The 27792-nt window shown below is 36.9% G+C and overlaps 1 protein-coding gene and 1 long non-coding RNA gene across 2 annotated transcripts in view; one reads left to right on the forward strand and one right to left on the reverse strand.

Moving 5' to 3' along the window:
• LOC115423192 (band 4.1-like protein 1) overlaps positions 1–27792 on the forward strand; it is an 86871-nt gene that overhangs the window by 43519 nt on the left and 15560 nt on the right. The window contains exons 6-14 of the mRNA XM_030139942.1: positions 969–1187; positions 1316–1403; positions 2804–2956; positions 7693–7790; positions 10908–11083; positions 14322–14566; positions 18972–19010; positions 23260–23415; positions 25918–25968. Coding sequence (XP_029995802.1) covers positions 969–1187; positions 1316–1403; positions 2804–2956; positions 7693–7790; positions 10908–11083; positions 14322–14566; positions 18972–19010; positions 23260–23415; positions 25918–25968 — 1225 coding nt within the window. The remainder of the gene's footprint in view (positions 1–968; positions 1188–1315; positions 1404–2803; positions 2957–7692; positions 7791–10907; positions 11084–14321; positions 14567–18971; positions 19011–23259; positions 23416–25917; positions 25969–27792) is intronic.
• On the reverse strand, positions 14070–20852 carry LOC115423193 (uncharacterized). The gene is made up of 2 exons (XR_003935923.1): positions 20744–20852; positions 14070–14560 (listed from the first exon to the last, which is right to left on the reverse strand). It is a non-coding gene; the product is annotated as an uncharacterized LOC115423193 (long non-coding RNA).

The raw sequence follows: 27792 nt of genomic DNA on the forward strand, positions 1-27792 counted from the left end.
TATAACTGCGTGGGTATCACTCATCTTACGTTGTCCATACCGTACCATCTTCTTCCGATCCCGGTCTGGGTTGCAGGGGCAGCAGCCTCAGCAGCGTAGCCCAGACAGCCACATCCACCAGCTCTGGGGGGAAAACTTAGTCATAGCATAAAAGTACAAAAAATTTATAAATGTTTGGCATGTTTTCATATTATTGTTCTAATAGTGTTTTGATAAAATATACAACCCAACTCAAATTTTTTTTAACTCTTTTGTACTTGTGGTTAGGACTGTCTTTGTGCTGACAACAGAATTGACGATGCAGATAATCCTAAATATTCTTACTGAAAAGTAGAGGTCAACCGATATGGGTTTTTCTAAGACTGATGCTGATTTTTAAAAATTTGGTCAGCCAGTGGCCAATACCCACTGCCAATTTTTGATGCTGATATTTAAGGCTCTTTTTTTTTTTTTTTTTGTAAAGCACATTGACCATAAAATACAAGTGAAGATAATCAAGATTTTTAATCAGCAATATAAATGTAGTTATTAATACATGTACATATAATACACTTTTAACATTTATTGAACTTCAAGTGCTGCCCGCACAGGTGCCTGATCAAATATCGTATAACATTTTACTACTGATCGAATATCGGCTTTCAGAAAAAAAAAATTATGGCCAATATTAAAAAAAAAAAAAAATCGATAAATCGGTCTACCTCTACTGAAAAGACATTTCCATGGTATTTGAAAGCCTTTTAACCGTAGTCAGTGTTACTATAGATCAGTGTTGTATGTATTAATGTATTCTATTTGTGATATTTAATGGTAACTGTAAATATTCAGCCTTGTACCTGATATTATTTATTGTGCTGGTATTAAATGTAATACCAGGCAAAAACTGACTTAAAGAGCTGAAACTGATGACACAAATAGAGGTTGTTTCACACCTACAGGATTCTGACTGTCCTCGTATATTTCTATAGGTACTACCTCTGCCTCCAGCTGAGAGACGATATCTTGTCTGGTCGTCTGCCATGTTCGTTTGTCACTCACGCCCTTCTGGGTTCCTACACCGTTCAAGCCGAACTGGGAGACTTCGAACCAGACGAACACGGTCCAGATTACGTCAGCGACTTCCGCTTCGCACCCAATCAGACCCGAGAGCTGGAGGAGAGGGTGATGGAGCTTCACCGCAACTACAGGTGAGAGGAAATAGAACTTAATTAAATTTAATGTCATAATCAAAATGGGGAAATGCCAGCATTGTTTGTTTGTGAGATCAGTATGAATGAGGTGATGAATACGATCACATATGGGTTTTGTGTTGTAGGGGAATGAGTCCAGCAGAAGCAGAGGTGAACTTTCTAGAAAATGCTAAGAAGCTGTCGATGTATGGAGTGGATCTGCATCACGCTAAGGTACGAAGATAAAATAATATCATATAGGTCTGTCACAGTTACTCGTTGTTCATATTATCTGTAATGTGTGTCTAGTGGTAACTAATTTTACAGTGTACTCAGACTGATGAAGCACTTTTCATTTTCCTTTTTTATGTGTCCTTTATGATCAAGTTATCAGTTGTTTCTCTATCTGCCATATGCCCGTACAGAGCTGGGTAAAAGGGCATTTGTCTACTCTGCTTCTTGCACATGGAATATGTTGCTAAAAGATTGGGAACTGACTGAATTGATCTCTTTGAATGCTTTTAAATCCAAACTCAAAGTGCTACAGACTAACTCAATAACTTGCACTTGTTTTTCATAGTTTGACTTGTCCTGTAAATTTTTGTATGTTGTAACTGTGTGTTGTATTTCATGCTGCCTCTTGGCCAGGATTTCCTAAAAAAAGACGTTCTTAATCTTAATGGGATCTGTTTTTCCGGGTTAAATAAAAAAAAAAAAAAAAAAATGTTGCCATGATACTCCCTTTAGATACTTATTTTCATCTTCCTTGTCAAACTGGAGGAAATAAAACAATTTTCAGATATAAAACAAGCTAAATACAACAGAGAGCAACATTAAAGATAATAAAAGAAGAGTAAAAGAGAAATAAAGAATGTTAGAATGACACAAAACCAGTGATATCGATAGCTCACACTCCACACAGATCATACAAGCAGAAACATGTTTCTTTCATATAGGAAAATATTGCAATTTTATGTTACAAAACCCTCAACATTTACCATTGCAACTGCATTTAGTAAAATTTTTACTCATTAACTAACATTTATTGTACAGTGTCCATAAAGTCTATTCACAATTTAACACATTTTTTTTTACAAAAGACAAATCTTTGGAAATTATTACAAAATGAAAATAAAGTGTGAAAATGAAGGGGTTTTTTTGCCTCTTTTAATACACCTCTATACGGACACCATTAGTTGCACAAAGCACATCGAGACAGTACTGGATATGTTGCCATGTTTGCTGTCCACCCCTCCCTTTATCCAACACTGTCCCTGTCTCCATACATTTCTTGTGGCATGCGTGAATTGACGGACTTCCATACTTAATCGTGTAGTTTTGCTGAGTCTGCGTATGTGATTTTGTTTCAATAAACCACGATACACATTGTGCCTTTTCTTGAGGAGTAGCCATTTTTAGGGGTTTATTAAACAGAACCTATTTCATCAACAGGGTACCTGAAATACACAAATGCAATATGATTAAAAACTTTGATAATCACTGAGAACATACAACAAATCTGATTAACATATCTTATCAATTGCTTTTGTAATAGTTTTGTTTTAATTGTAAAGAGACTTTGTGGACACCCTGTATTACTACTTCCCAAAACTGTGCGCACCTTTGTTCTCCAGGATTCAGAGGGAATCGACATCATGCTTGGTGTCAGCGCCAACGGTCTGCTCATCTACCGAGACCGTCTCAGAATCAACCGGTTTGCGTGGCCAAAGATCCTCAAGATCTCCTACAAGAGGAGCAACTTCTACATCAAGATCCGCCCCGGAGAAGTAAATATTTGCCTTTTTTTTTCGTTTATCGTGACTTTATTTTTTAATTTTGTGTGACTTAAAGCAGCGTATGATTTTCATAACTAATTTTTCTTCAAATTTCTAAAACCAGAAGGATAGCCTACAAGACAAGCAATGAATCTGTGTCCGCGACCGGGTCAAAAGAAATGGAAGGAATCACTGTAAGTCAATTGTCATCTTAAAATACGGGGTGTATGATCGTGAAAAACAATACTTAGACATCAGTTCCATGGTATTTTCGGAATACAGTCCTGGAAGAATTTATCAGACAATCAAAAGTCATCAAAACAATGGTTATGCAATCAAGGACTTACTCCTGTGTGAATCATGTGAATAAATCAGACAGAAAAGAAAACATGGAATGCCTAAAAGCACTGTTTTTGTCAGTACAATTCCATAGCAATTGATGTAAGAATTGAAGTGATTTTGGTTTATTATCAAGAAAACCATGGAAAATGGATAGATATCAGCTCTGAAATTAAACTCTTATGAGCTATTTTTGTTGTTATTATTGTATTTGTCCAAACAAATGTACCTTTAGTTGTACCAGGCATTAAAATGAACAACAAATTGAAAAAAACAAGGGTGGTCTAGTGATTTTTTTCTGCAACTGTATGTCATTGTGTAGGCTTATCATACATGCCTCGCAAGTATACAGGGTATGGCCGTTCCCTCACCGCTCACTTGCTCCTTACAGTACGTGTATGATAAGCCTACACAATGACATATTCCGAAAATACCATGAAACTGATGTCGAAGTATTGTTTTTCACGATCACACACCCCGTATTATAAGATTACAATTGACTTACATTGATTCCTTCCATTTCTTCTGATCCGGTTGCAGACACAGGTTCATTGCTTGTCTTCATATGTTTGTTGCTGCTGCAGCTGCATGGAATTCCCCTTCCCACAATGCACTTTGCGACAAAATTTCTGAACAGGCCAGAGTGAACTTTCGGTTTGGATTGCAAACAAACAGACTGCTTGTGATGGAGTCATCTTCAAAGTTTTTCACCGTAAGGGAAGTAATTTAGGTGCATTAGCCTGGAAAGACTAATGGATTAGTGATAAGTAGGCTATCACTGGGGTTTTACAAGTTTGAAGAAAAATTAGTGATGAAAGGCACATGCTGCTTTAAGAGGAACTCGGTGCCCAGTTATTGCATGTGCAACCCGATCAGAAAAACTCAGTCTGGCAAAGACGACGCAAGCGGGAAAATGCATAATTTGGTGACGAGCCAGCTTCACATTTCTATTTCATGGTTTCACAGTTGTTAAAATTACATCATTGTCTCTTTTTATTCGATCCAGGCGGCATAAATAGTCATTTCATGGTTTGATAAAAGTGTAACTTCAGAGATTCATCTGCAGTAAACCATGTGACAAGAGAAGTATTTTTTCCACACATTATTTATAGCCCACAGAGATACCATTTGGACTGATAGGTCATGTTTTTATCCATCTCTTCTTCTGCTCGTCCTTTGTGGTGTCTTTAAAGCGCGATTAGCCAGTCATGAGGATTTGCAATTTTATCAAGGATTTCACTTGTGAGTGTTAGAGCCACGTTTTGCTCGCTCTGATTCTCAACTCCCTGAAATTATTATGAATTGCTGTATTTTCATTCGTTTTTAGGCCGTTGGGATCTCTACGGTGTGTTTTATATTCACCGTTAAACTGACATTGACGTCTTCATAGTGAATTGCAAGGCCGTTCTGTGCATTTATGTCGTTCTGCAGATCTAGCCTCTTAAGTCAGCTGTCACTTCTAATTTTCCTCCAGTCATCATTGTGTTTTAAAGCCGTTTGGTTCTGAACTGTCCCCACAGAAACATAACTTGTTTCCTCTTGTGAACGTACCCCTAATGTTTGAAGAGCTCTGATAAAGCATCTCTGTTCAGACCCCATATAGTGGACAGAAAATATACGTGAACCCTATTAATTTTCATTGTTTTCTGCATGAATCGGTTATAAAATGGGATCTGATCTTCATCAATGTCACATGTACAGACAAATGTAATGTTCTTAACCAAATAACACTCACATAATTATTATACTTCATACCTTTATTGAACACAGCCATTAAATATTCATAGTGCTGCTGGAAAAGTAAATGAACCCTTGGATTTAATAAATGGTTGAATTTGATTTGGCAGCAATAACCTGAACCAGGCTGCTGATCAGACCTGCCATACTTCCTTTCAAAACTGCTTCGCTCAGCCATATTCTTAGCATGTCTACTGTGAACTGCTCTTTTGAGATCATTCCACAGCATCTATACGGGGTTCAGCTCTAGGCTCTGTCTGGTCCACTACAGAAGGTGGATTTTTTTTTCCCCGAACCCATTCTGTAGTAGATTTATGTGTTGAGGTTCATTGTCTTTGCTGCATTGGCTAGTGCAGTGTTTTTCAACCTTGGGGTCACGACCCCATGTGGGGTTGCCTGGAATTCAAATGGAGTCAAATTACTCATAAATATTTTTTAATGATTCGGTATATATTTCTTTATAATTAAAACACCACACACTTTTCCTAATAAAAATCCAGTTCAAATAAAATGCAGGATGTAATATCTGAGAGGGCATATGTTGATTGACCTGATTATGTGACCACGAGTTACTACGCTTCAACCTGCCTGAACACAATCACAGTCAGAAAACCGGACCGAACAGAGAATGGAAAGATTTCTTCGCCCGCCTGGCTCTGCTAAGACATCTCTAATAGAAAAATGTCTCTGTTTTGAATGTCTGGGGTCGGCAGAAATTTGTGATGTTAAAATGGGGTCATGAGCCAAAAAAGGTTGGGAACCACTGGGTTAGTGCTTACACCATATCCTTCTCTGGGTCCTGTGGTTTCCCCAGCCAATACAAAAAGGCACATAAGGTTTTATTCTCCTGTTGGTGCCGCTGTCCATGGTACTGATGAAGATCTGGCGTTGGTCCCTGAGCGCTTTCAGTGGCACTCCTAATATGCTACATGCTAATCCTAGTGCTAATACTAGGTACTATGTGTGTATTAGAATGGGTAGAAGTCAGAGACCTAATTGCCCTGCGGGGATAATAAAGCAAGTTACCCTTTTAAAGTTAACCGTAGTGAGCTTTAGCTGGTGGATAAACCACTTGACATTATCCTGTGGGATGTGTTCGTATATTGGGAATTTATTTTGTCAGAGTTCAGATTTCATTTATTGGTCATGTACAGGTTAACACACACTTAATGCAATGAAATGTTGTGGACAAGAAGAACCAGTCATCTCATTGTTTACAATAACAGAGGAACAATAAATTCACAAGAAAAAAGTGAGAAAAATGTGAAAAGGTAACAAATAGATATAAACATTAACCCCTTGTAGACTACTGTTGTGAGTTTGCCTCAGTCTTCCACTGGTCTTGGATCAGATTCACAGTGCTGTTTCAATAACGGTTTTAATAATTTTATAACATTCTTCTGAATTTTGGATCATTATGTATTTGTGGTGCCAAGCACAACAAACACTGCCCCTCGCACGTACTGTAGCTTATTTTGGCATTGATCCAGCTGATGTCATCATGTCTATGCACGTGGTGATGTCAGCACATCAAGTACCTCTATATATGTGTTAAGTTTGAAGTAAATTGAAACAAAATCGATGTTTTTATAGACATTTAAAATTTCGCCCATTATAAGTAAATGGGAGAAGAAAAAAAACAGATTTTAAAAATTCATAAAAAATTTAAACTTTGATGTACTTTTCCCAAAATGTAATGAGATCTATTCTGCATCACTGACAATCTATAAACCATATTTGGTATGAATTCAACCAATAGTTTTGGTGCTACAGACATTTGAAATTTTGCCCACTATAAGTAAATGGGGAAAAAAAAAGATCTTAAAAATTCATATAAAATGTGAACTTTGACCTACTTTTCCCAAAATGTACTGACATCTGTTTTGGGTCACTGGCAATTTATAAACCAAATTTGGTGTGAATTCAACCAATAGTTTCTGGCTAGAGTGTTAACAAACAAACATACAAATCGAACCAAAAACAATACCCCTTGCCTCCCCTTTGGGGGGGCGGGATAATAATATTGCACATAATCTCCTCGAAGATGTCAAGTGTTCCAGGAGCTGAGGCAGCAGAACAGCCCCAGATCATGATGTTCCCTCCACCATAACTTCACCATGGGGATGATGTTCTCATGTAGGTGTGTGATGCCCTTTTTATGCTGTATGTAGTGCTGTGTCTTCCTCCTCCTGACTCCAATCAATGCTAGCCCAAGGGTTCCCGTACTTTTTCCAGCAGCACTGTGAATGGTTCATAGTTGTGTTAAATAAAAACATTAAAAATTATTATTGTTTCCCTGGTTTTCAGTTAAGAGCATTGTGTTTGTCAGCACTTGTCGCTTTGAAGCAGATCACATCACTTTTTATGATAAATTCAAGCACAAATCTAACTTCTCAAAGGGTTTACTTCCTTTTCTTGCTGCTGTACAATAGAGTGAGTGCATGAGCTGCTCATTTCTAAGTTATTTCAAGATGGAAAATCTACCTGACACGGCAGTGAGAGACATGAGAATATATTTGTAGGAGTAAACAGAAAAAAACATTGATTTTTACATTGCTGCAGCGTAAACACAATCCATCCTGCTACCATCCCTCCATCTTTCCCCTCACTCGCTCCCCTCACTCTTCTTTTTTGTTCACCTCCCCCTCTCCTCCGCCTCCTCCACCGCTCAGTATGAACAGTTTGAGAGCACCATAGGCTTCAAGCTGCCCAACCACCGGGCTTCAAAGAGATTGTGGAAGGTCTGCATTGAGCACCACACTTTCTTCAGGTAGGAGACTCACGGTTACACGGGCACATGAGCCGATTCTGCACTGTAAGCCTTGCACCCTGCATGTACCGAAACACTTCACAAAGCACAGCCATTTATCACGACAGCGTGACACTAATTATGAAAATAATTTCTCATAGTAACACTGTGTTTTATGGTTCCCTTAGTTCATTAGATATTCTGACAAAGGAACTAGTTTGTGCACTAAAAGGAAAAATGGAAGGAAATTATTTCTTGAAGGGAGAATTATGACAATGTACATTAATATCCTGTGGAATCTAATCATTTCATTTGCAACACATAAAGTATTCAAGGACTAGTATTACTGCAAATCAGTTGAAGTAACAGGAGGGAGCAGAGGTCATGGCTAAATACAGAAAACAGCAGACAATACTTTTCATCAGGTTTATCAAAGACATTGCAGCTGTATTAACGTAAGGCAAGTATTGAGAATAAGAAAACCTAAGAAAAATACACAAAACAATCAATTTTATCAGGGTTAAAAAGTCCTAAAAATCTTGAATTTACAAATCTGCATTTAATACTTTTTTAAAGGGGTCATATTTTGCTAAACCCTCTTTTATTAGTCTTTGGTTCCTTTCTTTGTGTTTTTGGGGACTGTAATAGTTCAAAAAGTTTGAATTTGAACCCTCCAGGTGCTGCAAAGCTATCTTTATATTCATTCTGGCAAAAATCATGTGGATTTCTACAACCTGTTTTAATTCCTTTTTAATTTGTTGAATCTATAACTAGTTATGTCATGACATTTGCACATATTAGGTCAAGACTTCTGGTGACCATTTCTCCGAGTATGACATAATTGTCAGCAGCGACGGTTGTAGTCCATACTGAAAATATGTCCAAACTTCGAGATGATTACCTTAAATGTTCAGTTGTTGGTTGAATGGGACAGAGCAGCACAACCAACAACCTGGAGGGGGTGTGGCATGAAGTGGCTCATTTGCATTTAAAGGGCCAGCGCTCAAAACGACCTTTCTGGTGTCATTAGTCAGAAATAGGGTTGAAGATGGACTTGTGGAGTTGAATTAATGAAGAATTCAGACCCAAGCATAGCATTTACAGTTTATGTAGACAACAGGGAAATGTTTGAAAATGCACAATTCCATTTAAAAAAGCAAAATATCACTCCTTTAAAGAAGTTTTTAAAAGGTATTAAATTTCATATGGTAGGTCTTAAGTTTTGTCGCCATAAACTTGTTCACTGTATTGTGTTTAAATGTGTCTGTGAAATGTCCAAGCTGCAAAGAAAGTAACGTTTGTCGACTTAGTTCCACCTGTTCCAGCCTGACAATTTATATTGAAAATACGAACCAGTTATCTTTAACTTTGCAACCCCCAGTGAGAAATGACTCAGAGCGGTGGGAATCAAGGCGTTAAAGTAAATAAATACATTTTCCTAAAATTCTAGGAGTCACAAATTTTTGGCCATGAAATGGGCATTATATTCTTTCGTAATAAGTCTTCAGAAGGTCCTAAAAAGTCTTAAATTTAACTTGTAGAAAGTTGTAGGAACCCTGGTAAGTATTAAGAATAAGAACAGCTTAAAACAAAAAAACGAAACAAAACAACCAATTTTCCACATATTAACTGACAAAAGTGCTCCTTCAAATATAGATTGGACTTATGGTCATGTGGCTTCAGGTGTGGAAAAAGCGTCCCAGTGGACATATGGATGATATAAGAGGAAATGGACTCAGAATGCTAATGATCCGTCTGGGTCAGGTTAAGGTTGGTCAGAGTGTGGCAACTATAAAACAAACCCAGGAATATACTCTATATTAGCTGTTTACTATTTTTGTACATTTTCCAAGCATCATTTTGGTGACTAAGATGTGTTAATCTGTACGTCAGTCTTCATTTAACTTCTGTCAAAAGTGTTCATAGTCTTATAATCATCCTGTTCTCAATGAGTCTGACAACCATGAAGCTGGTTTGTTCAGATCTAAATGCACAGTCGTCCCCTAGTAAAATGATGGAGATGTTATAGCCACCGGCACTATGTCTTATTTCTTCTTTTACATCTATTTTTGAAACCATATTAAGACTTAAGCTCCAAAATGAAGAAGGTATTGAAGTATTTTAAAGTTGTCACACCACCACTCATTTATCTGACAAGGTGGACTTTAATTTTACTTACAAAAACCCATTTATTCATGACAGACACCTTCACTGTAGTTGTTAATGGGTTACACTAAGACTGTAAAATGACTTTGGATTGCAGTGGTTGAAGTTTTACAAAGTCAGTAAGCATGAACTCACCCATGACTCCTCACACTCCAGCTGTTCTGCCCCTTTTGTCCAAATATAGTCACTTCTAGCTCCAAAAAGCCAACATGACAATAACTAAAACGCAGATTACTGGCTTCCAAACGACAGATAAGAAACCAATGGGCAACTTCATGGTCCCTCTGTCCCCTAAGTACATACAGACTAGGATTAGGACCACCAGTTTAAAGAGTGTACATAATAATACTAATAATCATTACATTAATTTCAATTATTTCCCCCTTGGATTAATAAAGTATTCTGATAATGCTCATTGTCATTTTTTTGTGTTTCTGAAATATATCTACAAATTAGGGCAAGGTAAATATCTTCAGGTTACACACATCTTCAGGTTTTCCACAATAATTTTTGTTTCTACATCTAACACTAAAACTTCTTTGAGGCTTTTCCTCAAGATTTTGGGTGATAGAGTGAAATTTCCGTTGTCTTTTGTCTCCTGTCAATTTAATAATCATGTCAAATACTGTGAATTAATAGTAGTATTTTCTGAAAAGTTAACTAGAGAATATTACATTTCCAACTCTTTGTACGCGGTTCTTATTGTTGAATTGAAGAATGAATGTTTTTAATTCAATTCAGTTTTATTTGTAGAGCCCTATATCACAACAAGGTTGCCTCACAGGGCTTTACAGAATTAGTTGGATTTTATTGGAAGTTTCATTTATTTTACAATTTAAGAACCTCTAAAACTGAGCCACATTCTCATGCAGTTTTAAAATATCTATATTATAAAGCTGAACTTGTAGACTACCTTTGTTCAGAGCCTTGACATTTACCTAATATTTCCACCCAACCTGCCCCTTCCTGCAGGTTGGTTTCCCCGGAGCCGCCTCCCAAGGGTTTCCTGGTGATTGGCTCCAAGTTCCGCTACAGCGGTCGGACCCAGGCCCAGACTAGACAGGCCAGCGCTCTGATTGACAGGCCTGCCCCGCAGTTTGACCGCTCCGTCAGCAAGAGGTATTTACTGCCACGGAGCATGGATGGAGGTGAGCACCCGGACTCTTCCACTGTCCTCCCAGGTCCACTCATACCGGATTATGTTGTGAGCAAATAACTTCTCACCTGAATGCTGGCCGAGGTCTCAGGTCCCCTCGGTCGTCGGCAGAAGGAACGGCTGTTGAAATATGGAGAAAAGTAGCTGCAGACTTTAGGTTGTTACTGATTCTGTCGTCATTCTGGAAGATTCTGCTTCTGTAGTTGGGCTGAGGGTTGTATCATAAATCAATAATACTCCCTATGATTATTAAACCACAAGCAAAACCATAAATCCTGTGTCTCTTCAGAATGGACCAGACACACTAACTCAGAGGATGCAGTCGGACAGAAGCATCTAAGCTAAAGGCAGGATCTCAAATCACCAAATGTTCTCACCGTTAGAGCGAGAAACCTCGGCTGGACACGCTGATGTAAATTTTATATAGGTTTACTGGAAATAGTGAGAAAGACAGTAGTGTGGAAATGTGAGTTTTTCTGGATTTGGATGAAGGAGATGCTTGTTTTAAATCCATAAGTCACTGTGCTTTGTCTGAAAATGGACATATTTCTACATTTTACAGTATTAATTTGTGTCTGAAATTAGATCCTGAAAGTGTGAAATTTAAGTGTTAAGCAGAACAACTTCAGCTCTCAGACGTCGACATCGCAAATGTACAAACTTCTAGTAGTAGAAAGACGAAAAAAACAAACAAAGTGAAAACAGTTTCAGCCTCTTTATCTTTTTATGGATCTCCTCCACAATTTAAGCAGCTCATCCCTGGCTAATAACTGAACTTCACACCAAGTTTCACGACACAGTAGTTTTTTGACAGTTCTGCCGACAGAAGCATGTTTTTTTTTTTTTTTTTTTTTTGTCAGTTTGCCATTTTACTCAGGAACAAGGGTAAACAAACCATCAATGATTAAAAAAAAAACAATATTCTTAAATCATTTGAGTGACTAAACATTGCAGTTTTATTAAAACTCATCACAGAAATGAAATGCAAGAAATAAGTGAAATAAGTGTATTTTAGTGTATTCTTACAGATATAGAGGCAATGTGAACCTGCTGAAAAGTCCTAGTTTTCTGCAGAAATTGGTAACAAGCTATGATCTGATCTGCTTTGAAGCCACGTCTATAGACTAATGCAACACTTTAGACCAAATACCAAGTAAATAGTTATTATATTTAAAGCCTTTATTGAAGACAGCTATTGATCATTCCCTGTGCAGCTGGAAACAGTAAGTGAACCCTTAGGCTCATGACTCCAGAAAGAGCTGATGGGGGTCAAGAGGGAAAACACACAGCGCTACACACCAACATGAGAAAATGATCCCCATGGTGAAGTATTTTTGTGGTGGAGTATCATGATTTGGGGCTGTTTTGCTGCTTCAGGATCTGGACCACTTCCAGTCATTGAGGAGAAAATGCTGAATTCCCATGTTTATAAACATATCCTACAGGATAAAGTCAGGGTAGCTGTGCATCAGCTGAAGTTCCGAAGAGATTAGGTGATGCAGCAGAAGAACGACCATAAACATTGAAGTAACCCCACTACGGAATGGGTTTAGAAGAAAATCTACGTTTTTGAGCCCAGACTTGAACCTGATGGAGATGACTAGAAGAGAGCCGAGTGGTAAAAGACCAATGAGGGTTTTAAAAACAAATAAAATCCAATGTCTATCACGTCTGTTGACTAGAGATAGATTATACGCGGATGGACAGCCCACTACTTTCTGATTCATACTTTTGAACCAGACAAGTTTAACACAAATATTACACATAATTGGGAAAGTCTAAATGCCATCTTAAACATACTCAGAGAGCAAAATTTAATTTCAGATATTTTTGAATGAAAAATATCAAAAACTACTGTGTAACAGCTGGACAAAAAATTAACGTCTATTTTTTGCAAGAATTACAAAGTTCTCAAAAGTGAAGTTCCTCTGACAATTTCATCCTAAAATGTATTCAGTTTATACCTTAAACCCTGTATTTTACACCCTAATAATTGGTTAGAGGAAAAAATATTTTATCATACCTAAATGGCAAGAGTTTTGACAAATGGTAGTGTCACAGATGGACAACAGAAGTAAATATCAAATCAAGCATTAAACATTTCAATAATCAATATCTCATACATTTTTTTTGACAATATTTTTAACATACAGATAATATTAACATTATATTCAAATGTATTTTGCATGGATATATTTTAAACATGGTGTTTATAACAAATAATATAATAGTTAAATATCAGTGTATTTGGAATAAATTAAGTTTATTTATGAGAGTTTATAAAATGAACCCAGAATGACAGCAGAAAACTTTGTCACTTTCCACACATTCATATTCATAAAACTACTCACATTTTTTTTTCCACAAATTTTTTCTCATTTCAAAATTTTTAGAATTGTAGATTTGGTGTAGATTATTGTAATAATTTTTTTTTTTTTTTTACTAGATGTTAACCTTCCCTTGACTTCGTCCTGTAGTTGTTTGTGTGGTTTTAGCGTCAGAACATTGTGTTTGTCTGAACTTGTGACTTAGATGCAAATCAGACCACACATTATGATCAATTCATGCAGAAAATTAGGGCTTTCCAGTGGTTTCGCTTACTTTGTCCTGCTGCTTTAAATATAACTTCATGTGTGTTTGTGCTTATTTCTGTCTTGCATCAACATGTCCAAAGACTTTTCCTCTGGTACTATTTATTATGGCCTTAAATGCATGAAGTGTCTGCTGTAGACATATCATATTTCTGAATATTCTGTTAAGTGACTCGGTGAAATCCTGCTCCGTCAGTCATGTCATGTTTATTTGATTTATTTTATAAGGGGTTTTTCACTCTATAGCACTTCACTTTTCAAGTCAGTCCATATCTGGCATGTACAAATAAAGTATTATGTAGAAGGTTCTGGCAGTTTTTAGTGGAAATTCAAGCTTGTGTGACTTGGAACAAATTGCAGAAAGATTTTAGGCTCTTTTCTGTTTTGTCCTCGGGGCATTTTAACATTTAATTCAGTCATTTCTATCTTGTGGCTGTTTAATGACTGCACTTATTCCTAAAGGTTTTATTATTTTACTGAACAGTCTTTAAGTATTTTTAGCGTCACTGCCTTTCTCTTCTTGGCTGAATCGCTCTCCTCAGTGTGCGTTTGTAGTTAAAATAACAGTTTAATGAATGTGTAATTTTTAGCAATAGATTCCAGGTGGTGTGACTGTTATTTTCTCTTCCGCATCGCTAGCGTCAGCTCTCGGAGACAGCATGGACCAGCTGTCCCAGCGAAGCTCCAGCGACCGCACACAGTTCATGTCCAGGGAAGACCTGGACCAAGAAGGCAGCCTGGACTTGGATCATGATCAGTACCACTACGATGACCAGGACCAGGAGCAGTACACGGACCAGGACCTGGAGCAGCATCACAGTCTGGATCAGAGGCAGGGTCGAGGCGCCAACGTCTCAACACCCACGAAGACGCTGGAGCTGAAGGTATGAGATGAGGAGCTAATCTGTTTTAGTGTAAATGAAAATGTTCCATCGTTCCAGCTGTTGTTTGTTCCTAACCCAAAGATGTGCACATGATAAAATAAATTACATGAGTGGAGGAAATAAGTGTCACATGCTCTGAATACTTCAGTATTTCTCTTTTATTAGATCATACACTAGTAACACATCTAATAATGATATAAATTCTACCATCAGGATGTGAAAGAGGCCTTCAATGAGTCAGTGTCACATGACAGTAGCCAAAACCAAAATGTCTTATGTCAGTTAGATTTCACAAACAGTTTTTCAGCCTTTCAATAAAAAATACTGACGTTTGGCTGTTTTTTACCTCCGGCACAGAGGTTATGTTTGTTGTATGTTGTCGGTGTTGGTTTGTTTGTCTGTCTGTCTGTCTGTCTGTCTGTCTGTGTGCAAGATAACGCAAAAAGTTATAGACGGATTTGGATAAAAATTTCAAATGTTGATACTGGCGCAAGGAACAAATGATTAAATTTTGGTGGTGATCGGGGGTGGGGTGGGGGGGCCACTGATCTGCCTTGGTGGAGGTCTGCGCTCTACGAGTGCTTTTCTAGAAAAGCGAGCGCAAACCTCTGTATCAACATTTCCTGAAATTTTCATCCAAATCCATCCATAACTTTTTGAGTTATCTTGCACACGGACAGACAGAAGACAAATGAGGGGGGGCACTGATCTGCCTTGGCGGAGGCCTGCGCTCTCTGAGTGCTTTTAGTATTTAATGTAACCCCACTGGATAATTTAGACTTAGAGTTATTTATGATGATCATTAAGCACTTAAAGACCTGCAGCAATTTATGTGATGACTTAGGAATACATTTTTCTCTTCATTTAACTGTTTATTAAATGATTTATCACCATTTATTATAATATTATCTCCTGCATTATGTGTTTTCTCAGTGAAAAATCTGATTTTTTCCCATATTCAATTTACTGACCATGTAGATGTTCAGTGGTAAAGGTTATTATATCAGAAGTAAAAGTGACCGCCCACCCCGATCACCACCGAAATTTAATCATTTGTTCCTGGTGCCAGTATGAACATTTCTTGAAAATTTCATCAAAATCTTCCGATAACTTTTTGAGTTATATTGCTAACAGACAAACAAACAAACAAACAGACAAACCTCGATGAAAACAAATCAAACCAAAAACAATACCCCTTGCCTGCCCTTCGGGGGGTGGGGTAAAAAAAAGTGATAATAAGTGAGGTAAACATAAGTGAGGTCTAACACAGTAGTTGTCATTTTAAGTAAGTTAAAAAAAAGATTGATTAACTGTTACTTTGCAAATTAATAAAAGCAGCATTAACTTAATAAACAAGGAATTTAACAAATATAAAGTTGAATTTAACATATTTAAATAATTTATTGATTAACTTTGAACTAATTTCTGTTGAAAAAATCTCACTTTATAATAGGGAAGCTGAAAAAGTTATTATTTTACTCATTTATTTTGCTTCTTTTTACATAATATTTTCATTGTGGTAACCCTGACTAATAGTTTAATGTTTGGTTGATTAATTAAAGCTTATTTTTAGTTGCTTTATCATGAGTATCTAAAATTGCTAAATGTAAATAAATGTTCTCTAACGATTTAGTAAAGATAGAAGTATTCATTGACGTGTTAAATAAAAATAATTTTTAGTGAAATATTATCAGTGACAGGTTTTGAGAGTGTTTTAATCAATTTAGAACTTAAAGTGTAGTATAACAGATTTCATCATTGACTATACTTGTCCATACACCAATAAAATGCAACTAAATAAATGCATTTTCACAACCAGTTGTCACATTTTCTTTTTCTTTCTTATTCTTATCCGAAAGATGGGACATGATTAACCAGAATTTTTAGAAACTACATAACAAACAGTACCATTGTCCTCTTATGACTGTTGATTTTAGCAGAAACTCAAGTCCAAAAACATCTAATAAAAGGGAAATGCATTTTCTACTTCCTCATTACAACTCATAATCTGCAGTTCGTTTCTATTAAAAATAATTACGTGGCATCATTATGAAGATGTCGGCGTGAGCCACAGTCTTGACATCTCATAAAAATGTAAATGAAATAATGAACTGAAAGGCCATCTGATAATGGAAAATGGGAAAAATGCGCACTTATGTGGAGGGGGGGGAAAAAAAAAAACACTCAAAGCCTCACACTCATTTGGGGAAGTATCTGTGGTTCCCAAATCTGGAAATATCCTCCATGAACTCTTGACTAACACCACTCATCCTTCTCTCTCACATTCCTTTTCATTTAAGGCTCTCCATCCCTATTTATTCTCTCCTTGGCCTAATTTCTCGCATTTTCGGCTCCTCTGCAGACTTATGACACTTCTCAGTATGAATCCTCTCTACTTTCCATTCTTTAAGTGTCTTCCCAGAACTTAACTAAACCTCTCTTCCGCAGATGATTTTTATTTATTCATTTTTTTAAATCCCCAGCATCTTCCCTCTAACAGTTCCTCTGATAACACTTGGTTTGGAGAGTCCACCTACACAGAGTTCACAGACCGTATGGAACATTTCAACAGCGTTCTGGATGAGATCAGTGTTTCCAGATGTGCAGTAACAATCAAATTTGTATAATAATTTGGCCCTCGACGATACATGCCAACACACATCTGTATTTAACATGTAAAATATAGATCCAACGTCAATCAAATTAAAGCAGATTCAAAAGCATCTTTAACCCTTAAAGACCTAGAAGTACCTCTGTTTTAATATGCCTCTACTGGATAATTTAGATTTAGAATTATTTATAATATTCAGTCATCACTTAAAAGACCTACTACTATTTTTGTGACAACTTAGGAATACATTTCTCTCTTCATTTAACTGTTTGTAAGTTATTTATCACTATTTACTATAATATTGTCCTCTGCTTTTTGCATTTTTTCAATGGAAATTTAAATATTTTTCTGAATTTTTCTCTACATTTAACCTTTACTAAGTAAGTTCTAACCATATCCCTTCAAAATTTGCATTTTTTTGTGAAAATGAGTTACTTTCCTTTATTTGATTTACTGATCTATTGTTTCTATTTTTCACACATATTTTGCTTCTATAATTTAAATACTGTTGAAGGAGTTCATTCTAATTTGGTGTAGGCCTATTTTGTTCATTGTTCTGGCTTGAAGTCTAAGGACAGGAGTGAGTATTTAAAACGTTATGTTAAGTTATTTGATGGTGAGAATGGAGGTGGAATTAAGTTCTTCTTCCCACTCCTTTTTGAGTGTAGATGAATGATTTTGGGATTTTGAATTTGCACGTATTTGCTCGAAATACACAAAAAAATGAATGAATGATCATGTAGATGTTCAGCGTAAATTCAAAGGTTATTATATCAGAACATAGAAAACTGAAGAAAAAGTGCCCTTTCTCAGCAAAATATGTAATTAATTGAGCATAAGAATAAGTGTCTACAACCACTGTCATTTATCAAACTACATGGGTTTTGAACTCTGAACGTACAAAAATAGACATATCAGATTCAGATTCAGATCACTTTATTTATCCCCAAGGGGCAATTCAGTTTGCAGCCATGGGTTGCACCAAAGGCCAGGACATTAGACACATTCCACAATACACACAGATCTGTCAATGTACAGGACAGCTGAAGGGTCCAGCCATGACGTTCAGCAGTGACAAGTGCAACAGTAGCAATAAATAGATAAAATAGATTTTAAAACCTTAAAATCAACACAGGTAAATGAACAGTGTACGTCCCACACTATGCACTGTCACTGGCATTTAAAAGCCTGATGACAGAAGGAATAAAAGCCAATGAAAAGCTGAGAAACTGTATATTACCTGAATTATTTTAATGTATTGATAGGATCTGAGGTTAAAAAGTGCTTAAATATTTTAAATCTGTGGATGCTTTTGGTCTCCTGTGGCTGTTAAATTAGATCCTCCATTCTGATCTAAAATTTGAGGGGTTTTCTCCAGGATGCTGTAATGAATTATACATTAGCATTTTCATCTGGCAGTGCTGGTTGACATTCAATAATTCAACTGTTTACCTTTGTCTGTGGATAAATCAACACATACTGTGTAATCTGTTAAACAGAGCTGACTTTTTCCACCCTATCATGCATGAATTATGAGAAAAACAATCCGCATTTTTCACCCATATTGCTTCTATAACTCAAAATTGTGCTGAAATTGAAACCCTTGACAAAATTATCCATAAACTGACATGAATATTGGACATACTGCTGTTGAAGTGCTGAAAATAGTCTGCAAACTCTGTAGGTGGATGATCTAAATAAAGCGTTACTGTCCTTCTTACTCACTGCTGCAATGTAACACACTTTGCTAATTTCTGCTGTTTTCTCTGTACTCTACTCCGTGCTGTCCTGCAGAGTGAGGAGGCAGGCTCGCCTCTAGACTCAAAGCCAGAGGTATTTTGGCTGTGGACGCTAGTTTCTGTCTGTGTGGTTTTCAGTGTTGTAGGTCGTGAACTGTTCAGTGTGTTGGTTGAGCACGATTTTGTCTTTTTTTTTTTTTTTTTTTTCTGTGCATCTCTGGAGGGAATGCTATTTTTTCATGGTGTGATTTCCTGGATTTTATTGTGTATAATCCATGGAAACTGCATGAATGGACGTGAGATGTTTAATATACATTTATTCAGACCCTTGTGGGTTTCCAGTCAGCCTACTGGGAATTAGCTTCAGTGGAAATTCAGCTTAGATTTGCTTCACAGACTTTTACACTGTTATCAGAGCGACTCGTGACAACACTGGGAAAATGTTCTTTCCTAATTGTTAGCACATGTTCACGAGAGCACATCTTTAAAAGTGTCCCTGTGTGAAATTAGAGGGATTGATTGTTATTAGCAGGATAAACAGATGGCCCTTAAGCACTGCTGAGGAATTAGTGAATAAACAAATCTCCTGACACTCACAGAGATGAATAATACCCTCAGTGCTCCATTGAAAAAAATAAGTATTCACAAGAAATCAATTGTACTTGATCTCTATATGTACCCCTGAGACCTAGGAAAGTAAAAGTTGTTTTTTTTTTTTTGTTTTTTTTTACATTAAATAATAACCTTATTCAGAAATAGCATGATGCAACAGTTTTATTATTTAAAAAAAAAAAATTGTGTCCTTTGTAGTTGAGTGTTTTTTTCCAACCCTTAGATGCATAAGTGGGTCAAAAATGACCCAGGGAGGTTGTTTTCTGGCAATATGTTTGTAATAAAAAATTATTTCATATTCCAGGTATTCCTCAAAAAACATGTTATTGACATCAAGCCATTTAAAATTTTAACTTACCTTTTACAGATTTTTTGAAATTGCATTTTTTGTATTACCACCCAAACCTTCCTTAGGTGGGTCAAAATGACCCGCATTCATTTTCAATGGAATTTCATTTGAACCTTAGGTTTTGCTGTAGAATGAATCAAAGGATTCACTCACTCACTAAATGGGTGTTGACATTGTTCTATTGCTGTTATATATTTTATACCATATGGGTGGTTCTATGAAACTGGGTTCATTTTAGTACTTGCCACTTTTCCAGCTTTTTAGATCCAATAATAAAAGAGAAATTTAGACATATTTCCCCCCAGGATGTACCTAATGATGACTTTAGACTTTTCTTTTATCTCAGCAAATATTTATTTTTAAAATAGACCCAAAGTGCTTCTAAACTGGCTTCATAACATTAGTCTGTATCTGGTTTGAATTTTTAGTTTCTCTGTTCTGTTTTTAGGGACTAGTTTCATAGAAGCACCCATATATAATTTCCTTTTCAAACTTTCAAAAGTATTTTTAAAAACATTTTAAAATAGTTATGTTAAAAAAAAAAAAAAAGTATTAAAAATATCTCAAACATGAAATCATTCTTTTGTGGACCAAATTGTAATACAAATAATTATTTTTTAACAAAAATGGCATAAAAACATGTTGATTTTAACACTTGTGCATCTAAGGGTTAAGTAAAGATGTAAAACTCTTGTCCCCCATAGAGGACAAAAATACATTGCTGGGTCTCAGGAAGATATTACATGTAAAAATATCCAAATCCATTCTTATTTTTTGGTTATTAATTGCACTCCAGTAGGAAACCCTGGCATTGCATTAGCCATGAAAAGGTCTGTTCATGTGTGTTTTTGTGAAAAGCTTCTCACCAGATCTTTGTGTGAAGAAGTATAGGAATAATCCCTGTCTCCAAAGGTTCAGTCTATAACAGGCTGCATTAATTATCATTTGGCTGACTTTGAAATGGATTGTCCCTGTCTTCTTGGCAGATCATTAAATGGCTTAACGGTCTTAGTTCAGAGCCGTGATGAAGTCGGCTCCTTCTGTTTTGTCTGTCGGCTGCCTGCCTTTTTGACTCACCTGCAGCACTTTACCTCTTTGTCTCTGCACGCGTCTGTCCAACCCCCCCCCTCCCCCCCAACCCCCCCAATCCTCAACCTCCTGCTTTGCTTACAACCCCCTTACCTCATCTCACTTGCCCCACCTCGGGCTCCCTCATCTGTCGGACAAGGATCTGGTCACGCCTCGGCCCAAACAGGAGGTACAACCCGTCCTCTCCTTTTGGCATGTGCTGTGGGTTCTTATTTACCGTCGTAGCCCTCACCTTTTACTGAAATAAACAGCACCGATGGTTCACATGCAAAGATGTTTTTTCATTTTTAAGACACTATTCACACTGCAGGCTGATATTTATACAACATTTCATAATCAAGCTGCAAAGAGCAACAGTTTCAGAACAGAAAATTTAATATATTCATCATTGTGTTTTCATTTCTCAGTGCCGCTACCGTTACTTTATAAAGTATTGCTTAACTAATGCATGATTCATAATGAAATAATAGATAATTTAATGCTTAGAAAGAAGCACCAGTGGTGTACACAATAAAGGGAATAAGCTGAATTAATTTGACACATAAATTGTTCATCATTACTGAACCATGACTACAAATGTTTGTCACAGTGACTAATTGACTAATACACTTTACGAATTTATGTTATTATTATTATTATTATTATTATTATTATTATTAATATTGTTGTTGTTGTTATAAAAGGTGCTGCTCTTCTTCTATTCAAGTCAATTAATGCAGAATAACTGTGATACAATGAGTTTATTTTGCTTTAATTCATGCATTATCATACATTCGATAAATATGTTAAATATATGATTTATCCTTTCATTGTAAATTATATATTATGATGTTGAAGATGTATTTTCTTTTTTTATAATTTATTTTTTGACATTCAGTAGCAGACATTCGCATCCGGTACATCATATGCACATATATCATACATCGGTTGACTGCTCTAAATGCCAAAATAATATTTTTGTTTTATGTCCAAACACTGAAAAGAAAGGCCGATAACCCAATAAAAGAAAAACACACACACACAAAAAATATGTACAAGAGGCGAGTGATCTTTTCCTTACAACACAATCATTGATTTGTGAAAACAAAATCAGACCTATAGGGTGTGACATTGTTGACCCAGTTTTCCCAGTATGAAGCGAAATTTCTCTAATTTGTAATTAATGAAGGTGTATTTTCATACAAAGGTAGAACATTTTCTTTAGTAAACACACAGCACTGTGCAAAAGTTTTTTTGTTTTTCCAAGGTTGAAATGATCATAATATTTATTTCTCATTCTGTTTTGGAAAGATAAATCAAGAAAATGGAGGAAATATGTTCACAGCCTTTAAAGACAAAAAAACCCTGAACTAAATGTGTTGTAAAGGTTAAAAAATCACTATTTAATGTGACCTTTGACCCCATGACAAGAAGCAGCACAAACAATTAGAAACATCTGACATGAAAATTGAATGAAACCTGGTAGAAAACATCAGAAAACAAGTGGTGCCAGGCACAACAAACCCCGCCCCTCACACATATTGTATCTTATTTTGAGATCGATCCAGCTGATGTCATCATGTCTATGCATGTGCTGATGTCAACATGCACATAGACAGCATAGACACATTCCAGCCATTATAAGTAAATGGGAAAAAAAGATTCTAAAAATTCATAAAAATTTTGAACTTGGACGTACTTTTCCCAAAATGTAATCACATCTATTCTGGGTCACTAGTAATCTATAAACCCAGTTTAGTATGAATTCAACCAATAGTTTTGCTGCTGAAGTGTAAACAAACAAAGAGAAAAAACGAACCAAAAACCCTGGGGGGGCGGGGTAATTGATGCCATAAATCTCATATTGTCTGAACAAAAGGCTTAAAGACATGTTAATTGCAGAGGGTGGTCACACTAAATATAACCACTTTGGTTTATAGAAGTTGTTTTTAACCTGAATTTTGTTTCATATATCAGATTGGGTCTAAATGCATATGTGTGGTAGTTAGAACTTGGGTACCGGACTTGGGGACAGTACTCGTGCATGTAATGTTTGCATGAACATTGATAAAACTAAGTGGACTTTGGGGTCCAACATACTCTGACACCCAGTCTGAAAATGGCCTTACACAGTGTCGTATATACACAGCAAAAATAAAACATAACTAATCTAAGCAGACCTAGTTAGACAAGAACTCCATATTTATTGTCACATCAAGTCTATCTTTTTGTTTTTCTTTGGAAATGACAGATTTGGATCAAGAACTGAAGCTGACTCTCTTTCTGTTTGATGTACTCTTCACGGTGTAAGCAGCAGTTCCTGGATAAACCAGAGGATGTTCTACAAAAGCACCAGGCCAGCATCAATGAGCTGAAGAGAGCTCTGAGGCAACCCAACAGCAAGATGGCCCAGAGGGAGAAACGCCTCTCCTCAGCGACTCCTCCTGGGGGAACGCCCGAACGGAAACCAGTAAGGAGGAGACTTTATTACTGCATTTTAATGCTTTTATTCCAGTTTCTTGAATATTTGGATTTTCCAGCCATTTGTACTCTTCTATTTCTTTGTCAAACCGTATTTTCCACTTGACCTTATTGAAAATTATGAAAAATCATAGATCCCAGAGTTTTTTTTTTTGTTTGTTTTTTTTATTCTGGGTTATCATTTGCAGTATTTCAATAGGATAACAGTGATGCCAGTGATGGAAGAATAGTGTATCTAGTTCAGCTAATGCAACTGTCTACTCTATGTCAACATAGGCGATGGGTGATGCCATATTGATTGACAAGCAACCTTATGATGGAGCAATGGACTCTTACTCTAAGGTGGAAAAGAGTAAGACCTCTCCTGTCGGTAGAGAAACATGGAATGAGGCGAGTATGAACAATGGCCAAACACCGTGGGATTCTCAGAGAATGAGAACGGGAATGTCTCCGAACCAGGAAAAACACATGGATGATATATTACCCACTAATGGACATTATAAAGCACTAGCAAAGAACGGCTTCCAGGAAAATGGATATGTCTCTGTACCTGATAAAAAGAAAAGTGAAATTAATAACGGACAGCGGAGAGATCGTCAGTACGAACCGAACATTCATGAGAAGCACAACAACTTTGAAGATTCAGTAGCAATGCATTCTTTCCCAAAGGGCAACGAAAGCAGAATTGAGAGCGACATGATGCATTGTGAAGCTTGGAAAATAAAAGACCCGAGCCCCAAGAGGGAAAAAGACTGCAACAAAACAGGGAACTCGCACTCAGAAGTCACCAGAATAGTTCCTCTCAAACCACAGAGATCTAAGAAGTCTTTGAGTAAAGACAACAAAGGGCTTGTAAACCCTCAGACTGAAAGCCGGTCTGATAGAGGGATCTATGGTACGACTGGGGATGTACAAAGGGCAAAATCAAACGATGCATCCTGTGAGACGGGAAGGACGGCGGACGATAACGCTGTACTGCAATTCACCGCTGATGTTAAGGAAAAATATCACAGTGAAGCCGCAGCGTCGTATCAGCTGCACAACACAACACAACTTCATCAGCAGATTAGGAACGATTTCCTGGGTCAGAGGGAGCTCAGAGACTTGAAGGATGTGACAGGACAGAGTCAGTGGATCCGAGGGGGCTCGCTACATGAGGACGATGTACAAAATAACACAGAGTTTAAAGACAGTCTCCTCTCTAGCTCCAGAATCCCAACAGCTCCACCTCGAAGCCTTCCCCTGAAAACACAATGGACCCGAGACAGGCCGGGCAACATGGACAACAGCCACATCCACCACAGGACGCCGAGCCAAGAAACCAGCAAGAGGAAGCAAGCGGTAAACCATCTGCCCCCCTAACCTGTTTGTCAGTCATCGGAAAATTAAGCATTGCATGAGCTTCAAGCGATGTCGTGCAAATCTTGTTTTTTATCATCCTTTCAAAAAAAAAAAAAAGCACACTCACATACTTCAGACCTCATGTGGCTGTGAATGAGAAAATAAAATTCACGTTCCTTGGCATCGCATCATTGACCGACTTAATTCACGTCCATGGCCCAGGAAGCTTATTGCTTTCCCTTGTTCCCCTTCGCAAAGCTTGACATCTGCTTGGCCATTTCAGAACCCTGCGGGCCTTTAAGCAAAGTTGCCATTGCTTAAGCTTCAGGCGTCCCCTCTTATCCCACCTTTAATTGTCACGTTAACACCCGGTCTCTCCTTCCAACATCCTCACAGAATAAAGGTGGCAGCTGTTGCAAGGAGTGCAAGACCTTTACGCCATTTTCCTTTACAACCTCTTCTTTTTTTTTTTTTTTTTACATAATTTGAATCTTTTCTATAAATGGCTGAGAAGGGCATTTGAGCTAAATGTTCTGCCTTGGCAACTCTGTAGCTACAGCAGAAAATGAAAAAGTCGATTAGATGTAATCACAGGCTGCAGAGCTGCCAAACCTCTTCAGGGCTCAGGCATTCATATCTGCTGCATTTACGAATATGAATACCTTAGTCCAGAAAGAGACTGTTACAAATCTTACCCTTCAGTGCATGGCATTACCATTGCACTTGCAGTCATTTTAAATGATGTCAACCTGTGAAATATACCCTCTGTGCATGCTTTTGACAGTAGCCTTAAGATTTAGGGTCTGTGGCAGGTTTCATATGAGTGTTCAGCATACTGTAAGTCCTGTCAGTGGTTAGGTGAATTAAGTTTTCGTTTTTCTATTAATAAGACTGATTTTTCTAAGCAGTAAGAAAATCAGTCAAAGCTTTAATCAACATGGCTAATGTGTTTTTTTTTTCTGACTCTGAAAATTGATGCTTTTATTGAATGAAAACCTCTTAACTGTCTGTTTTTCCTCTGCTCTTTTTATATAATAACACATTATCTGTTATATATTGGTAGTTATTGTCAGTAAACACTATAAACTGACAAGTTATGTATATTATGCATATCAATGTTTTTTTTTGTTTGTTTGTTTTTATTTTATAGGAGACGCCTCCTACTCCTGCCATCCACGAAGAACCTCTGAACGAAGCTTCAGTGAGTCATTCTTTTTTACTCCTCCACTCTTTTACACTTTGGACATTTCTGCTTTTTCTACTTAACTGTCAGCAAGGTCGTTGTTGATCAGATGTTCTCAAAATACCCCAATGAGTAAAGTCTGTTTTGTGCCTATATATTTAGCCGAACACAGTGTCCTCCTGACAGTTGTTTCTTATTGGTTCTCATCATCAACTTGGCAGAGTGACTCACTACTTCCTCTAGTGGTCACATAAACCCTGCAGCCCATTGCTAGACGTAAATTCAGTTCATATCTCTACAATCCAACCAAAACATACAAACATGACTCAGACATGAACATTGAAATTAAAACTGACCAAAATAGTGGTAATAATGATAGTGTTAATTCAGTCATGTGATTTTAATTTAATTAATTTATTTATCCTTTATTTAACCAGGTTGGTCCCATTGAGATGGGGGTCTCTTTTTCAAGGGAGACCTGGCCAAGACCAGAGGAATAGTCACATAATTACAGTTTTACAATAATAAAAGCACAGAAAATACATACAATTAGTTGAAACATTTACAAATCAACAGCCTTGATTCCAGAGTTTTAACGCTATCTTTAACCCTTTATAGGGCACTCATAAAAATACTCAGAAATTCAAAATTTCAACCCTGGTGTGTTATCGGAGGACCTAAGAGTTTCGTGACATTTTTCTTTTTTTTTATTGTCATAGAAAATCAAGGTCAATGAGGTTACAATATTTGGTTCCTTGCCCATAAGTGCTGATCCAGACACCTGTCAACATACACATTATCCCTTTGAACTAGAGATGTAAACAATTAGTCGACTATCAATGAATTGTCGATAAGAATTTGCTTTGGGGGGGTGGGTGGATGGCATCTCAGCTGAAATCTTGCTCCATCATGTCAGTGCCGCAAAGTCAGGAATGCTCATTTCTTCTAAACTGCCCCTCTTCAGACCCATTTATTTTATTGAATTTCTCTTTTGAATTCATTTAGTTCTACTCCATTGCCTATAGTGTATCCAATGGTACAATAAATCAATCATTAAGGAATATGACATGCATTTTTCATGAAGTATATAAACAATATTTAGCTTTTATTCTTATAGACCCCACTGAAAGAAAAATTCAGGTTCTCAGGAAAATCACACTTATCAATTAATCGTTAATCGATTGATAAGGCCAACCAACGATTAATGGATTAAATTTTAATTAATTCAATTAATTTGCATCCCTACTTTGAACATCATTGTTTACATTAGTACCATTACTTCATGGTACCTAACAAAGCAGGTACACTCACTGTTCATGCAGAGGTGGACCTTACAGACCCTGTAGACCACATTGGACCTGAGATTGTTGACTCACTGTCCTCACTGTAACTGTTGCTGTCATTGTGTTGTAATAAAAAACAGTCACTTGCCCAATAAAGGGTTAAAATCAGTCAAAGGAATCAGTGATTGTACATGGAGCTCAGACTGAACCTTGTTCCAGGCACCAGGATCTGAAAACCTAAAATGTATACGATTTATACAGTACTCCAACATTTTCATAAACACAGGAACTAAAGAACTCATGAAGCTTTTATATTTAATCCTCAGTGTAAAAATAAATGTTGCAGCCAGAGACATAAGCAGACACTGAGACTTACCTTCAGGCAAACGAGTTTTACACCGGCCTTGAAAACTGTCAAAAAATACTCAAAATTACAAGGTATTTAGAAGTGCTATGTAACAAAGGTAAACAAAAACATTAAGACTGGATGGAAGTAGTTCAGATTCTCAACCAGAGCAGAAGTGATGGGTTCTGGGTCATTTTCCTTGCCAGTCTGAGA

Source organism: Sphaeramia orbicularis, chromosome 7 (assembly GCF_902148855.1).
Source record: "Sphaeramia orbicularis chromosome 7, fSphaOr1.1, whole genome shotgun sequence".
Lineage (NCBI taxonomy): Eukaryota > Metazoa > Chordata > Actinopteri > Kurtiformes > Apogonidae > Sphaeramia > Sphaeramia orbicularis.